The 19,109-nt window shown below is 38.6% G+C and overlaps 1 protein-coding gene across 7 annotated transcripts in view; it reads right to left on the minus strand.

Moving 5' to 3' along the window:
* The window catches only part of sobpa (sine oculis binding protein homolog (Drosophila) a), a 79,669-nt gene that overhangs the window by 22,273 nt on the left and 38,287 nt on the right, over positions 1–19,109 (minus strand). For 4 of the 7 annotated variants that reach the window (XM_022685077.2, XM_007247527.4, XM_007247530.4 and 1 more), the window contains one exon: positions 1,538–1,621. The exons of the other annotated variants lie outside the window; for them this stretch is intronic. In XM_022685077.2, coding sequence (XP_022540798.2) covers positions 1,538–1,621 — 84 coding nt within the window. The remainder of the gene's footprint in view (positions 1–1,537; positions 1,622–19,109) is intronic. 7 annotated transcript variants of the gene reach the window in all.

Here is a 19,109-nt window from a genome sequence, read left to right on the forward strand (position 1 = left end):
GACTGCATTTTTTTAATTTACTTAGTTAGTAGATCTTGCCATAATATGGATTAGAGCATTAATAATCTATAAGTATAGGCTATTCACTGTATATCAACTGTACCTCTTCACAACTGATGCTCTCAAACACATTAAGGGCGTTTTCACACCAGCACTATTTGGTCCGGTTAAAAAGAACTGTGGTCCGTTTGTAACTTTAGTGTGGTTCGATTGAGCAGGTGTGAAAACAGTAATCGCACTCGGGTGCGGATCAAAAGAACCGGACCGAGACCAGCTAGAGGAGGTGGTCTCAGTCCGGTACCAAACAAACTCTGGAGAGGTTCGCTTGTGGTGAGAACGTGATCCGGTCTCGATCGGATCCAGCTATTAAATATAAGCCATTTATTTGAGCTAAACTGCTGATAAAGCAAGCACAGTTTAAACTGATATATTAGCCAGATAACGCTAATTACCACAGCTGTGAACAAACACTGTGTCCATGCACGCGCCGTCTGCGCTGCATTCACTGCTCACAGCCGCGTGACTCTGTTTATTATGTATAAATCTGCGCTGCACGTAGAAACACTGTGTTTGAAAGTGCAGCGTTTCAGCGTTCAGTGTTAAAGCACAAATATTTGCGCTGGAACACAAAATCTTCTCGCTGTATTTACTTATTTCGTATATTTATATTTAACGTACTACCGTGTCAGACAGCTCTGACCAATCAGAGGACACAGGCTGCTCGCGTGGTTTATTGATGCGCATTTTGGTGCGTTTACATTTATGCCTATGTGAAACCAGACCGAACAGAGCAAGAAAACGCTCCAAGTAAACGAACTCATTAACTGATTCGGACCAGAGAAACAAACTACAGGTGTGAAAACGCCCTAAGAGGCAAGAAATTTAAGTAATTAACTCTTGACAAGTACAGCGCAGCTGTTAACTGAATGCCATTTCAATTGACTCTAGCTTATAAGGCTGACTGAGAAAATGTTAAGATGTGCAAAACTGTCGTCTAAGCAAGATGTGCTACGTTGAAGAATCTAAAATATAATACATATTCTGGTTTGTTTAAACCTTTTTTTTGTACTAAATAATTTCATAGGTTTTTCTTCATAGTTTGGATGACTTTATTATTAATCTACAATACGAAACATTTTAAAATGATGAAAAAAACACTGAATTTGAAGGTGGGTCCACCAATTTTGACTGGTACTGTATATTGCACAATACTGACTTTCACTTTAAGAAAATAAAAGTGATACACAGTGTAAAAATAATACATTGTGTGTAAGTATAGTACATAATGTAAAATTGATGCATACTCTGTATATTGTCCCTTTGGTATGAGGAATAGAGATATAGTACAATACTATATACTACAGCAGATTCTGAATAGTGTGATAGTATAGTATATAATGAATAGTGCAATAATATACTACAAAGTATTAGGTGTAATGCAGTGTTATAATGTAGTACATAGTGCCTGAAGTGAGACACAGGCTGTGAGTTACTAAGTCTGGTCACTGATCTGGTCAGGGGAGTTAAAATGTCTTACAAGCGCATCGCTGTTTGTCTTGAGGACAAGTCTGGGCGTGTCTTTGGACAAGTTGTGCTGCGTGGAGGCCTCCTCCTCTCTGGCCTACAGGAGAGACATAACCACCCTTATACGATGGACACACAACCCAAAACAAAACACACACACACACAGCAGAGAACTGTGGGGGAAAAAGAGAGTGAAGGTGGATGCATGGATGAGAGGACGGATGGAGCGGAAGTTAAAGGAGTGGGAACGGACAGACATGCACTCACCTGGAGAGAAAGACAGGCTTTTGGTGTGTGTGTGTTTGTTTGTATGTGTGTGTGTATGAGTGTTTCTTTAGTGATGTTAATATGTGTGCATCATATTAGTTCATGCACTCGCTTTGGGTTTGTCTTTGTCTTTTATCAGGACATTGTGTAGGACATTACCCACACATAATGCCACTGACATAATGATAACAGTATAGCATAAAAAAATAATTATACACTTTTTAAGACAGCAAAAATTGTAATAATCATTTATTATAACTAGTTTGGGAATTATATACTTATTTCTTCACCTACTTTAGTCCACACTGTGTGTATGGAGTCACAGTTATTGAAGCATGACTGGCTTAAATACTGTTCACTGTTATTTGTGCCGAACAAACATACAAATAAACACAATAGACGATATCACGATTATCAAAAATGATTGAGGTCATGTTCATTTATTGAACGATAAATCGATATTGCAATTATTGTGACAGGCCTAATTCATTATAATGCTGAAAATCTAGAAATGGGCAAAAATGAGCAATAAATTACAGAAATTAATTAATTAATAATAATTAATTAATTAATATAAAGGTATCTATATACTGTAAGTGCTGTCAACGCTGTAACATATGCAAATAGTCTAGAAATTTAAATATTCTAGAAACACCTGATTTTCTTTTTTTTCTAAACAGCCTGGTGATGAACAGTACCAGTCAAAAGTTTAGACACAACTCTTCTCATTTAATGTGTTTTCTTTCTTTTTATGATTTTTTTCATTGTAAATTTAATACTCAAGGCTTTATTTAACCCTTGTGTGGTGTTCATATTTTTGTTACTTGTTTACTTTGTTACTTGTATTTAATTCAGCAAAATGAAGCAATTCTACATTAAAATGCTTTACACATGCTTGCTTTACCTAAATTGCAAGCAATATAAACAGCTTACATGGTTAATATTTGCCCTTTACCTTTCTTATGTTACATTTCTTTCAAAAAGTGCTGCTCTTTTTTTTATTAGTTTTTTAATAAAATGTAAAATAAAATGAATTTAACTTTAATATGAGTAGAAAATTTGTTTAGTTTCAAATTTACAAAGAAGCAATGTTTATTAGCCCTTGGCCAAACATACTGTATGTAATATAAATGTGTGTGTGTGGGGGGGGGGGGTGTACAGTGTGTGTTTATCGAAAATGTGTTTTGATATATGTTTTTCACAAAAAATGAGCCAATGCCAATGAGTTTGAGTTAGAAAAAATATTTTTTTAGTATCATTTGATGAAAAATTAAAACGGGTCCCACAGACCCGAACACCACACAAGGGTTAAGCTGTACAGGAACACATGCAGAATTATTCTCTAAATAAAAAAAATAATATGTTTTATACTTTAGATTTTATTAGATTAGAGATGAGATTTATTGCAAGATTTGCACACCTCTCACCTCATCCCAAATCACTGTCTCAGTTCACTTTTTTGTTTACTATGTAATTCCATATGTGTCCCTCAATTGTTTTCCTGTATTTAATATTAATCTACAATGTAGAAAGAAAATTAAATAAAGGAATAAAGAAAAACGCTGAAAGAGAAGGTGTGTCCATTTTTTAAAGATGTAAACATGGTGTGATACTGCTCAGAAGAAGGTTGATTACTTTTTATTTATTGAAATATTGATTAAATATGGATATTCTCCACACACACTCTCTCTCTCTCTCTCTCTCTTACACACACACACACACACACACACTTAGTTTTTTAGTTTTCATAGTTTGCATTACTGTCTCTAATGAGTTCTAAATGAGTTACTGGTTCTCATAAAATAGTAAAATTTCTCACATGAAACATCTGATAGATGTCCTTTGATCTATTGTGAATTAAATATGAGTCTATGTGATTGCAAACTTCACAACTTTCCATTGAAGTAATTTCTATTTCAACTGATTTATTCCTCCTTTAATTCTGACAATATATATCACATACAGTTGCAAGAAAAAGTATGTGAACCCTTTGGGATTATACTTGGATTTCTGCATAAATTGGTCATTAAATGTGTTCTGATCTTCATCTGAGTCACAACAATAGACAAACACGGTCTGCTTAAACTAATTCCACAAAAAAAACATGTTTGCATGGTTTTATTGAACACATGTTAACATTCAAAGTGAGGTTTAAGCAGACTGTGTTTGTCTATTGTTGTGACTTAGATGAAGATCAGAACACCAATTTATCACAAAGACCAATTTTTGCAGAAAACCAAGTAATCCCAAAGGGTTCAAATACTTTTTCTTGCAACTGTATTATAGCTGCCAGATTCATATTATGCCAAAAACAGTAAAAAAAAAAAAAAAAAAAAAAAAAAATTATATATATATATATATATATATATATATATATATATATATATATATATATATATATATATATATATATATACAGTTGTGGTCAAAAGTTTACATACACTTGTAAAAAAACATAATGTTATGGCTGTCTTGAGTTTTCAATAAGTTCTACAACTCTTATTTTTCTGTGATAGAGTGATCGGAACACATACATGTTTGTCACAAAAAACAGTCATAAAATTTGGTTCTTTCATAAATTTATTATGGGTCTGCTGAAAATGTCACCAAATCTGCTGGGTCAAAAATATACATACAGCAACAAAATTTGTCAATTTTGGTGATGTAGCGAGTTGTGTCAATCAAATTAGCTTCATGTCATGGCCTCTTCACTTCTTGTAAGTGATTCTGATTGACTACAGCTGTTGACTTCTCATGAGCCCATTTAAATAGGGCTCATTTGACCCAGTGATTAGACTCAGCTACAAAAGCTACAATGGGAAAGTCAAAGGAACTCAGTGTGGATCTGAAAAAGCGAATTATTGACTTGAACAAGTCAGGGAAGTCACTTGGAGCCATTTCAAAGCAGCTACAGGTCCCAAGAGCAACTGTGCAGACAATTATACGCAAGTATAAAGTGCATGGAACAGTTGTGTCACTGCCACGATCAGGAAGAAAACGCAAGCTATCACATGCTGCCGAGAGGAGATTGGTCAGGATGGTCAAGAGTCAACCAAGAATCACCAAGAAGCAGGTCTGCAAGGATTTGGAAGCTGATGGAACACAGGTGTCAGTCTCCACAGTCAAGCGTGTTTTACATCGAAATGGACTGAGAGGCTGCCGTGCAAGAAAGAAGCCCTTGCTCCAGAAAAGGCACCTTAAGACTCGGCTGAAGTTTGCTGCTGATCACATGGACAAAGATAAAACCTTCTGGAGGAAAGTTCTCTGGTCAGACGAAACAAAAATTGAGCTGTTTGGCCACAACACCCAGCAATATGTTTGGAGGAGAAAAGGTGAGGCCTTTAATCCCAGGAACACCATGCCTACTGTCAAGCATGGTGGTGGTAGTATTATGCTCTGGGGATGTTTTGTTGCCAGTGGAACTGGTTCTTTGCAGAAAGTAAATGGGATAATGAAGAAGGAGGATTACCTCCAAATTCTGCAGGAAAACTTAAAACCATCAGCCCGAAGGTTGGGTCTTGGGCGCAGTTGGGTGTTCCAACAAGACAATGACCCAAAACACACATCAAAAGTGGTAAAGGAATGGCTAAACCAGGCTAGAATTAAGGTTTTAGAATGGCCTTCCCAAAGTCCTGACTTAAACCCCATTGAGAACATGTGGACAGTGCTAAAGAAACGGGTTCATGCAAGAAAACCATCACATTTAGCTGAACTGCACCAATTCTGTCAAGAAGAGTGGTCAAACATTCGACCTGAAGCTTGCCAGGAGCTTGTGGATGGCTACCAAAAGCGCCTAGTTGCCGTGAAAATGGCCAAGGGACATGTAACCAAATACTAATGTTGCTGTATGTATATTTTTGACCCAGCAGATTTGGTGACATTTTCAGCAGACCCATAATAAATTTATGAAAGAACCAAATTTTATGACTGTTTTTTGTGACAAACATGTATGTGTTCCGATCACTCTATCACAGAAAAATAAGAGTTGTAGAACTTATTGAAAACTCAAGACAGCCATAACATTATGTTTTTTTACAAGTGTATGTAAACTTTTGACCACAACTGTATATATATATATATATATATATATTTACATACCTAAAGGTAATAACTCTAATTATACATACATATAATTATATTTAAGTCCAATATGTATTATCTATATGTAATGATCTATGCATCATAATAATAATTCCCATTTTTATTACATATGTAAAAACAGTTTTTCACTGGTTTTCTATACACGTCAATAAAATATACATTTTAGAGATTCAGTTAATATTTGGCCAATAATACATATAAAAGCAGCGACAGACAGAACGTGGATCAGAATTATATCTGGCAACCGAAAATGTATTATTTTGTTAGAGTGCGCTCAGTCATTATTCTGTCAATTTGTTGGAGAATTCAACTACACCCCTTTACACACACACACACACACACACCGTTACTCACTCACTCATGCCAGTGCTTTATTTTCTACTGCTGCAGATATGACCCTCTGGACCTATGCCAACTCATTTACATATAGTACTAATGAGGCTGTGGACTAAAACCCACACACACACACACACACACACAGACAGAGGAAACCTCTGCAGTCTAAATGAGTTGCTGGCTGAAACAGGCAGAGGGTTCAAAACATCAGCCTGAACACTGCCAGAATTATCACACACACTCACACACACTCACACAGACACACACACACATACATGCGCACACACACACACAGAGCAAACTGACCTACTTTACATTAATAAGTGTGTACTTGCACGCTGCCAACACACACACACACACACACACACACCACGCCAGTCTCCAAAACAGACACCTCTTTAGCACCTCACTGATTTGTGAGTGTGTGTGTGTGTTTGTGTGTGTGTATGTATGTTGTGTGACTGTGCATCGATGCCGTGGTCTGGCGGCACCCTGTGCCACCATACTGTACAGTGTGATCCATATGGTTGTGTGTGTGTGTGTGTGTGTGTGTGAGAGAGAAAAAGAGACAGTCCCACTGGGACTGGAGTTTCAGCTGCATCTCTGCCAACCTCCATCTGGGCACCGGGGCCAGCGCAGGTGTGAGTGTTTGTCAGTATTTGTGTGTGTGAGTGTATGTGTGTGTGTGTGTGTGTGTGTGTCACCTTGTCAGGAAAGATGTGCCTCTCCAAGGACGCGGATGGGCACATGCACAAACATAAACAATGTGGAACGCCCACACACACACACACACACACACACACACACACACACACACACACATACACACACAGACACACACACACACACACACAAACCACACACACACACCTACTTGACTGGCACACGTCCACAAGACTGCCCCTCCTTCTGTCTACTCATTAGTCTCTCACCCTCTCTTCTCTTTCTCCATCTTCTCTCTCTCTCTCTCTCTCTCTCTCTCTCACTCTCTTCCTTTCTCTCTCTTACTCTTTCTGTCATTCTTACTCTCTACTCTTTCTCTTTTTTACTCTCTCTCGCTCAGTTTTGCTATCACTCTCTCATTCTATTGGCTAATGCACAGTTAATGAAAAGTTTGATGCAGTTTACCAAACTGAGTCTTGCCAACTTCACTCATTTAAACGGACTCATTAAAGAGTCCATATTAAAGATTCTCTGAGTGGTCCAATGAGCTAACCACTGCCACTATGATCAGGAGATTGACGGTTCGAATCCTGTTCATGTAGCTTGCCATTGGCTACCAGAGCTCTGAGAAAGCACAATTGGTCTTGCTCTCTCTGGGTGGGTAGATGGCACTCTTACGGTGATGTCCGCAGCTCAAGGCGTCTGTGAGCTGATGTATCGGAACCAAGTTGCTGTGCTTTCCTCCGAGCGTGCTGTGATGCTACTCGGCAATGCTGCATCAACAGCAGTTTGAAAAGAGGTGGTGATTGGCTTCACATGTATTGGAGGAGGCATGGGCTAGTCTTCACCCTGCTGGTGTTGGGGCATCACTAGTGATAGGAGGAGTTCTAATGAGTAATTGGTCATGTAAAGTGGAGAGAAAATTAGAAAAAAAGGCATGTCTTATAGAGTGTTTTAGTGAGTTTCATTTATCCTTTTTTCAGATTTTACCCAAAAAGTTCAAGTACCTAATTCCTGTTCATATGAACTCCACCTGTCACTAGTGATGCCCCAACACTAGGAGGGTGAAGACTAGCCCATGTCTCCTCTGACACATGTGAAGTCAGACTCTGCCTCTTCTTCTAACTCACTGGGAAGCCATCAGCGTGCTCAGAGTAAAGCGCACTGACCCAGCCCCAATACTCAGATCAGCTAACAGAGTCCTGGGCTGACCAACAGTACATTAGGAGTGATAAGGGGAGAGAGAGTCATCTACCCACCCAGAGAGAGCATGGTCAATAGTGCTCTCTCTGACTCTGGCTGCTGATAGAGTACAGTACATAGGCATTTTGCATTTGTCAGAAACCTGTAAAGAACTCTAATTGGCAGTTATGTTAATATTTTACACTCCCTTATGTATGTAAATCCATCATTAAGTGTCGTCTCAGGGGATGGCTTGGAAACGGCCACTTGTGAACAGCCACATCTGACTAGAATTGGCCATGTGAATAGACAAGCTACTCTATATCTATAAATAAATCATCACATCCACATTCAATACAGGAAACCCCACATGCATATTGCACAGGTCAGTACAACATACTGTAGCCTCTATCAGACATGGTAAAAGTCATGGGACCTCAACAAAAACCAAGGTATTTTTCAGTTTAGTTGCTTTTGGACTTATTAATGGTTAATCAGCTTTAACAGCTGACCTGAAACACCCAAACCCACAGTCAGTATTTGAAGACAACAAGCCGCTCTGCCATTTAGACACGCAGTAGACGTTGGTTTCACCACCTTGGTGCCAAGACAGAAAAAAAGTACAGATGTCTATGGCGTCACATCAATGTCAAAAGTGAGGGGCGCAAAAATACCAGGCGAAAAAAAAACAATTAACCAGCCTGTTTTACAATTTTTGTGTGTAAGCTCAAGCTTTACTTTCCTCCTCTCTGTTTTTTTTCGCCTCTCAAATTCACAATTATTCTCGTGCACTATGCAAAGCTCTAGTGAGTTTTTTGCACTTGAGTTTTGAAAGGGGTGGTTTTGACAGTTTGGGGGCGGGGTCCAGGTAATTATCATAGTGCGCGAAAAGAACTGTGAATTTGAGACCGAAAAAACAACCAAAAGGAGGAAAATGAAGCTCGAGAACAATATTTTGTTCAGCACGCACACAATTCCCTAAATACTCTAAATACTTTTGGTATGGTTCTGTTTTTGACCACTGCCATCAAGTACGGAGAGGCTGGTCCATTTTTGCCTTCTGTAGGCCAGTGTCAGGGTTTTCAGGCTGATTCAGGCAGCCAATGAAACTCAGTGGAACTCAGACATATCCCAAAGAATGCAACTGTCCCCTGTAGGAGAAGGATGGCCCTCCCACCCGCCCATCACTGAGAGAGGGCAACGCTAGCCAGAGCTCCAGCAATTTGAGAAGATATGGTGGAGCTTGCTTCACGTATCTCAGAGGGAGACCATGCCCCCCTTTACCCTCCCAGCTCTGGCAGCGTCTTGTGATAGGATAGTCAGCCCCTATGTGCCTGATTCCATCTGTGTCTCTTGGCTGGTAGCTCTGAAATAATCACCTTACACAGTGAGTCACAACGCCATGGCAACAGGACATGGGCTTAATCACTGACAGGTAACACACACTCACACACACACACACACACACTCACACACACATTCTATCTTTCTGTTCTCATAAGCATTCACATATGTTACATGCCTTTGAGAAAGAGAGAGAGAGAGAGAGAGAGAGAGAGAGAGAGAGAGAGAGAGAGACAGAATTAAAAGCCTAGCTGGAGCTCAGAGTGAACGTTTGGGTCTATTAATGGAAGACTTCACCACTTAATTTCTATCTTCTGCATCTGTAGCGAAAGGCAGCTCCCATCAACAGCAATGTTGCCTATTTATAAAAGGCACAAACTTAACCTCAAACAGATGGTGTCACTGTGCATTGTTCAGCTATTTGGTGCACTCTGCACGAGGAGAAGCTGTATGGGAGAGTAAGGAACGCAGAAGAAGCTTTTTTTGAGCACACGCCACAAACAGAGTCGCTTGAGGTATGCTAAAGCTAAAGCACATTTGGACAAGCCAGCTTCACTTTGGAATAAGGTGCTGTGGACTGATGAAGCTAAAAGTCAGAGAGTTATTTGGAGGGCGGTTATCTATGCATGGAGGAAAAAGAACACAGCATTCCAACACAAACACTTTACTGCTCCCCACAGTAAAATTTGGTGGTGGTTCCATCATGCTGTGGGGCTGTGTGATCAGTGCAGGTACTGAGAATCTTGTTAAAGTTGAGCGTCGCATGGATTTCAGTCAAAATCAGCAGATTCTTGAGAACAATGTTCAAGAATCAGTCAGAAAGTTGGAGTTGCTCCGGGGCTGGATACTTCAACAAGACCATGACCCTAAACACTAAACACTGCTCAAAATCTACTAAAGCACTGAAGCATTCATACAGAGGAATAAGTACAACGTTCTGGAATGATCATCTCATTCCCCAGACCTGAATATTATTGAAACACTGTGGTGTGATGTAAAGCAGGCTGTTCACACTCAGAAATCATCAAACCTGACTGAACTGGAGATGTTTTGTAAAGAAGAATGGACCAAAATACCTTCAACCAAAAGCCAGACTCTCATTGGAAGCTATAGGAAGCGTTTAGAGGCTGTTACTTTTGCAAAAAAAAGGGTATACTAAATATTATGTAATTTTTCTGTTGATGTAAACTTCCTTTAAATACTATAAACTTAATTTCACGTGTTCATCTGCTATATGATATATTCAACTGAAATTTCTGATCCAAACAATCAATGATTTATAAAGGAAAATCATGAAAATTATTAGGGGTGCCCAAACTTTTCCATACTACTGTATTGTCCAGCAATAACACAATCTAGGACTGAAAACTGTATTCAAGTTCCAGATTTTAAAGCCTGGTCAGAGTTAGGAATGGGAGCTGAAGTTCAGTACAATTTGCTGGATTTATCTAAGTAAATGATGTGGGGTTGCTGCTGCAGTTGGTCTGCAGGTCTAGATTCAGAAACAGTATGTGCTGAAAGAATGAGGTCAGCTGACTACCTGAATATACTGAATATAGACCAGGTTATTCCATCAATGGATTTATTTTTTCCTGATGGCACGGACATATTCTAAGATGACAGTGGAATTGAAACAATGACACAGCGAATGTGTCAAAGCAATCAAAGCTAAATGTGGTCCAACCAATAAAGAAAATTGGTGGAGACATTTTTTTGGCCAGGCAGTGTTTTTATAGCATCATGTTCACTTAATTAATTTAATTAGTAGGACAGTTATATTTTACAGTGAGTAAATTATGTTCAGGTTCACACTACAGAACTTTAGCCCCTATTTTTAAATTCAGGACGGACAAGGCCGCATTTTTATTCTAAAATGTAAAAAAAAAAAAACAATTACAATTTGCCCTCAAACAGCTTATTGCTAAGATTAGCTAGCTCATCACTAAGGTTAGCTAGCCCTTCATTAATGGTAGTTCTCTCCCCAGTAGCATTAGTGTTTTAGCTAGCTTATCGCTAAGGTTAGCTAGCTCATCACTAAGGTTAGCTAGCCCTTCACTAATGGTAGTTTCTTCCCCAGTAGCATTAGTGTTTTAGCTAGCTCATCTCTAAGGTTAGCTAGCCCTTCACTAATGGTAGTTCTCTGCCCAGTAGCATTAGTGTTTTAGCTAGCTTGTCGCTAAGGTTAGCTAGCTTGTTGCTAGCTTTAGTTCTCTTCCTGGTAGCATTAGTAGAGGTAGAGGTAGTTCTCTGTTCTGTTGGTTTTGGACTATAATATAATATAGTATAATATATATAATATAGTCTGCTAGCATCCCTATGGTCACTGTTAGCAGCAGGTCTGAAACCTGTGCACTAAAATGCGAAACTAGGAAAGAGCAGGGAAGAGAAGGAAAGGGTGGAAGGATGAGGGGAACAGATGGAGATGGAGAAGTGAGGAAGCAAGGGATGAAGGGATAGGGGAAAAGGAGGAGTGCAGGAGGCTCTTTTGAAGTGCAGATTTCAGTGCTAATCTGAGTTAGCACACTCAAGCTAGCAGACTCAACATATGGCCACTGTGTGTGTGTTTTTCTTGCTCATCGGTGTTGGCACGGCCACATTTTTCGCTCATATTTTATTCTGTTTGTGTGTGTGTGTGCACATGTAAAAACACACAGCTAAACCAACCTGCCTGCTGCAACGACAGGCCAGGGTTGCCAGTTTTAGCAAATATCTCCAGCCCAAAGTGTGTTTAAGTTTGGTATTTAATCAAGAGCCGTGTCAAAAACTGTGCCCTGTTCACTCCATAGTGCACTACTTACTGGGTTTTCACCTTTTTGTAGGTGTGTCAAAAATGTTCTGTGCAATGTAAGAATCCCACAATGCATCATAATATAAAGTGTACAAATTCTGTACAACTAAACACACACACACACACACACACACACACACACAAACAAACAACATGGCAGTTACACAGGTATGTCATATTTGATTAAATACCAGATGCCATAACAGATCCAAAAAGGACCAAATAGTCAGTGATCTACAGAAACCCTACATTTAAGCTGTAGATCTATTAAAATCTCAATCCTTAAATTCTAGATCTATTGAACTCTCCATCCTCAAGCTACAGATCTACAGAAATTCTTAATTTGAGATGCACATCTATTAAAATGTTCATACTTAACTTCTAGATCTATTGACATCTCCATTCTCAAGCTGTAGATCTACAGAAACCCTCAGTTTGTGCTGTAAATCTATTAAAATTTCCATCCCTACATTTTTAGATCTATTGATATCTACATCCTCAAGCTATAGATCTATGCGTCCAATCTATGCAATGTCCGGTTGTCAGTCAACTGAGATCTACTGAAATATCGGTACCACTTTAAAATAAGACTACCTTTATAAAGGGTTTTTAAATGGTTTACAATTTGTTTATTAATGGTTACTAATTAGGTTGTAAATGCCTTAAAAATCATTAATAATCAATTATAACACATATGTAGAAAGGGCAACAATGACCTGTTGTTTGCCAAATAGTGAACCCACAGCCATCTGTATTGTTGCCCTTTCTATGTATATGCTATAACTGATTACTAACCTAATTAGTAACCATTAATAAACTAACTGTAATCCATTTTTAAACCATTTTTAAAGGTAGTCTTATTTTAAAGTGGTACCGAAATATCTATCCAAATCTATTGAGATATATGAGCTCAAACACTAAAACAATTTAAACCTGAACTCTAGATCTTTTGAAATTTAAATATTTGCACTCTTGAACTATTGAACAAAAATATCACTCAGAGCTAGATTCAGATGCATTTAGCCATCAGATGCATCCATCCATGCATCCATATTTATCAATCATCTCCAGGCACACTGAAATAACTAGATCTATTTAGGCAGCCATCCCCAAGCTTTAGATCTACTCAAATAACCAGCCTCTGGATGTAATCATCCATCTTCCAAAGACAGATTGACACTTTCCAGGTTGTTAATATTCATTCTCCAATCCGATTCTACATCTACAGATATATGATTTACCTAGCTCAAGATCTAATTACCATATTTTTGGGACTACAAGGCGCATATAGTTATAGTAGCTGTAATGTAGCACCCCCACCATAAAAAGCACCCTCTCTGAGAAGGGGGTGCATGTGACATGTTTCTTTTTCACTTTGTTCGCTCAAAATAACCAAATTACTGTTAGCGGATTATCTCAGCTTCCGATTCAAACGACATAGTGTGCTCTCCCGAGAGGGGGTGCTTTTCCTGACAGGGGTGAGGAATTTCGCACAACAGAGCGCTGTGTACCACATAAAATCGATTCGAGGTCAGTAAGCACAACAAGTATTTATACATAAGGAGCAATAGATTATAAAGTTCACTGTTGATTTTTAAGAAAATTACAAGATTTTATCTGCGTCTTATAGTCTGAAAAAAAAACAAATTAATAAAAAATATTTACTTATCATTCCATTCTTATCCCCCAAACAATTTATACCTGTGAAGATATTTACTTTCCAGACTGTGATCTATTCAGTTATTCAGTCTCTCCTAAATGGAAACAAGCCTACTCAGAAAAAATAAACCATGCTTCAGAAACTGAACTTCAGTGGAAGTGCTCTCTGGCCTCTGGTAGTAGAAGGTGTAAACACCTCAGGTAATGAACGTTTTGGGCACTGATTGCTAGCCTGTACAGGTGTGTGTGTGTGTGAAAGAGAGAGAGAGATTCACTGCTGGAACAGTAGATTGGGAGATTGGGCTGTATCGTGTGTATGTGTAACCAGATCGGTTTGATATCCTGACTGCAGCCGGCGTTTTGAGTTTCGCAGACGAGACAGCTGCAGGTATTTACCGCTTAACCGGCCGGCTGCTGCCAGAGCAACGTCTACCGTTTCAGCCCCACCGACACCCACACACACACGTCAGAGACAAAAGACAATGATTATTGTTGCTGCTGACCTTGTGGCATGAATAAAAAAATGAAAGAGAGAGAGAGAGAGAGAGAGCAAGGATCGTTTACTCAAACTTCTCTTACATGAATGTTCGGCAGGAACAGGTTCTGTTTGTATGTTTAGTTGCAGGTTTACACATCAGTAGGTTTATGATCCTGCTCTAGAACCAATAAAATCTTGGTTCTTAAGCTCTACGTCTACTAAAAATGACCTTTAATACCTTTAATACTGTTCTTGATTTATTAATTTATTGAAATATCAAATTCTCAAGCTCTGGATCTACTAAAATCTCCATCCACAACCTCTAGATCTACCAAAATATTTATCATCTTCCTCTAGAACTATTAAAATCTCCACCCTCAAGAATTGAGCCCAGTCTTGGACTGCACACCATTTTAAAATAAGGTTTTTCATTGAAATAAAAAAAATATATAGTCTATGACTAAGCTTAATTTATTTCCAGGAAACCAACCCTAAATCTACTAAAATGTTTACCATCTTGCAATAATCTCCTGAAATATCCATCTTCAAGACTTAGATCTACTAAAATCTAGACCCTGAATCTCTACAGCTACTGAAATTTCCATCCTCAAACTCTTGATCTACTGAAGCCTCCCTCATTTTGTTCTGGATCTAATGAAATCGCCATCCTATAGATCTAGTAAAATGTTTATCATCTTGGCCCAGAACTACTGAAATCTCCATATTCAAGCTCTACGTCTACTGAAATCACCATTATTTTGTTTCACATATACTGAAAATCGCCACCCTCAAGATCTATATCTCCTGAATCTTCATCATCAAACTCTGCACCTACTGAAATCCCCATTATCTAGCTTTAGATCCACTGAAATCTCCATTATCAAGCTCTAGATCTACTGAAATCTTCATTATCAAGCTCTAGATCTACTGAAATCTTCATTATCAAGCTCTGGATCTACTGAAATCTTCATTATCAAGCTCTAGATCTACTGAAATCCTCATTATCAAGCTTAAGATCTACTGAAATCTTCATTATCAAGCTCTAGATCTACTGAAATACCCATAATCAAGCTCTAGATCTACTGACATCTTCATCATTAAGCTCTAGATCTACTGAAATCTTCATCATTAAGCTCTAGATATACTGAAATCTCCATATTCTTGCCAAGGATCAACTAGTTCTAAATCTACCATATTGCTCTAGAACTACCAAAATCTCTATGCTCAATCTCTAAATCTATTAAATGTCTATTAAATATCTTTCTCTTGAACACCTGAAATCTCAATCCTCAAGCTCTAGATCTACTAAAATATTTAAAATCTTGCTCTATAACTATTTCAAATAATCTTCCAGTCCTTCATCTTCTAAAATCTCCAACCTCAAGCTCTAGATCTAATAAAAACATGAACTCCCACATTTGTTAAAATCTTAATCCAAATAACTGACATGCACATAATGCCATGTAGATCCATGATGACCACACCTCACAACTTCCAGGGCTTCAAGAATCTGCTGCTAATGTCTTGGTGGCAGATAGCACAGGACACCTTCAGAGATCTTGTGGAAACAATGCCTTTGAGAGCTGTGATGACCTGCATAATATTAGGTCAAAATGCTATTGGTGATCTGTATAAATTACAATTATTGAATTTACTGCTTACAATATGAAGCCAGTTACACTTTCTGGTGTTTCTCCTGGTCACAGGAAGCTGTGGCATCTCCAGGTATTAAGCCAGTGATCTCGCAACAATAGGGCCAATGGCTCCACCACTCTGGAGTCGCAGACTAATAATCTGTCCTGACACCGGGTCTGGGTTTCTACAGTCAGTGTGATGTTGGAAAGTGTCTCACAGAACAGTAGCCAGTGCTAAATCTGGCTCTACGTACATATTGATATGTTTACGTTTGAGAGGGGAAATCTGCTGACCACATCACATCACGAAGCTGAGTTCAGCGTTTTTCATTGACTGCGTCTGCTGTTGGAAAGTAGCGGCTACCCCTCTGTCTCTCTCCATTTACAGTGGCTAGAATAGCAGTTTTCTCTCCTTTTGCCATTTTCTATTTCTGTCTGTCTGTTTCATTCTACTGTTGAGCGTTTCAGCCAGGTTTCAGTGGCTCCATAATAAAAAAAAATCCCAACCAGCATCAATAGCACTTATATCTGGATGCTTACATCTGGACTCCAGCACAGTAGGTGGCGATTAAAGCCATTGTTAAATTTAATGACAAAACATTTATATAAACAATATATGCACGTTAATTGAATTTAATAATGCTGCATTCATTCTGTATTTTTTTTCCCCATTTTCTTAGCACGCTCGGAGGAAAGCGCAGCGACTCGGTTCCGATACATCAGCTCACAGCTGATTGACATCACACTAAGAATGATGAGTGGAAAGAGTACCCACCCAGAGAGAGCAGGGTCACTTGTGCTCTCTCAGGGCTCCGGCAGCTGATGGCGAGCTACATAACCAGGATTCAAACCAGCCATCATTCGATCATAGTGGCAGTGCTTTAGACCGCTGGACCACTCAACATCCCCAGTGATGGCAGTTTTATTACATAGGCACAGTAAATTTAATTCAAAATTTTAAGCCAGATACAACTATTTTTTTAAAGGAACTCAAGTTTGTGTAGAGCATGTAAACTATGGTAAACTTCCAATTAATCATTTACATTTTATGAATTTTGATGTTTCTTTTAGTAACTGTTGATTTTAAAGCTCACCTTTAAAAATGGCCAATAGGGTTCTGTGGATCAATTCCATACAATAACTACTTGGTTCTTCAAAAGTAAATTAAAATCACCTACACATAATGTAAATGTTGATACATTTTAAGGAACTTGTATTTTTAAGAGAGTAAACACCTGCTGAACTGTTGACACCGACAGATTCCTCCACATTTCCAATATTTCAGCACTTACTAAAAGAGAGAGGCATTTGTTCTGGTCCAATCTCTCTCTCTCTCTCTCTCTCTCACTTTAGTGGTGAGGTGAAGAGTGTGTGGTGTGTGTGAAGTGTGTATGGGGCGTATTGGGTGACTGAGGAATGCTTTTGGAGACTGATACCACAGTTTCTGTTCTTACTGCCTATTGACGACCTGTCAGCACCACTGTCATTTCAGTGCACCAATCAGAGGCTCTGGAGGCGTGTACTAATGTTAAGCACTCATTAGAGGTGGGGCCTGTAATCAGCCAGTAATATTCAGGCCAAAATCTGAGAATCAAATCCATTCCTTGTGTTTTTAAAAGACCCAGGAAGAAGAGAAGTTGGATCACAAGACAGGAAACAACGTCTTGTGTTTCCACTCACTGGCCACTTTACTAAAAAAAAACAACTATGTATTTTCACTTGCCAGCCACTATATTACAACCACAAGTCAGTTAAAGTTGGGACATTTATTTGATTGCAGAACAGATTGAACCGAAGATATTTTATGTTTTTTGCTCAACTTCATTTAATTTATTAATATACATTTCCAGTTACTCACCTAGCACTTATATTATAATATTGCTATTTCTATAAACATTTCCTTATTGCTAAGACAGCAATGATAGCCAGATGTAATGGGACACACACCTTCCAAAAATTTAACTTTTGTCTCATATTTTCCCAAAAGTCTTGAGGGTCATCAATATGTTTTCTGGCAAAATTGAGACAGGCCTTAATGTTCTTTTTGCTCAGCAGTGTTTTTTGTCTTGGCTCTCTGCAATGTAGGCCATTTTTCCCAGTCTCTTTCTGATGGTGGTAAGGGTACAAATAAAAAATGTGATTGAAAGATCTCTGAAGTGTCTGCATATGATGGCAAATACAAAGGAATGGTACACAAGAAAAACAAAAATGCATGTTGCCATTCTTTTCAATAAAACTCAAACGAAAAACAACAAAAAGAACAAAAAAACTATGATTTGCAAACACATTCATACAAATGAGCCTCCAGTAAACTTCCTCTGTCTGTGGCTGAATAAGATCTAGCATGAAGATTCTACACAAAATTGCCCAATAAAAAGGCACCATATCCAAGTTTACACACCTGCTAATCACTCACAAGTCAAAAACACACACAGAGGAGACCGAGACACACATGCATTTCTGATATGAGATCAAATCACCTGGCCACTTTACTGGAAACACTTTCCATTGTACTTTCACTCACTGGTCACTTCATTAGAAACACTAATTTTGTGTTTCCACTCACTGGCCATTTTATTAAAAAAACCCGACCCTGTGCTTTCACCTACTGGACAATTTATTAGAAACACCCATCTTGTTCTACCACTCACTGGCTATTTTATTAGAAACCCCTACCTTGTGCTCTCACTCACTGGCCACTTTATTAGAAACACTAATCTTGTGGTTCCAGTTAATGGTCACTTTATTGAAAACCAGTATATGGTGCACTTACAGGCCACTTTATTAGAAACCCCTAAACTGTGCTTTTACTTACTGGCCATTTTATTAGAAACCCCTAAACTATGCTTTTACTTACTGGCCATTTTATTAGAAACCCCTACCCTGTGTTTCCACTCACTGGCCACTTTATTAGAAACCCCTAAACTGTGCTTTTACTTACTGGCCATTTTATTAGAAACCCCTACCCTGTGTTTCCACTCACTGGCCACTTTATTAGAAACCCCTAAACTGTGCTTTTACTTACTGGCCATTTTATTAGAAACCCCTACCCTGTGTTTCCACTCACTGGCCACTTTATTAGAAACCCCTACCCTGTGTTTCCACTCACTGGCCACTTTATTAGAAACCCCTA

This window comes from Astyanax mexicanus, chromosome 7 (assembly GCF_023375975.1).
Source record: "Astyanax mexicanus isolate ESR-SI-001 chromosome 7, AstMex3_surface, whole genome shotgun sequence".
NCBI lineage: Eukaryota > Metazoa > Chordata > Actinopteri > Characiformes > Acestrorhamphidae > Astyanax > Astyanax mexicanus.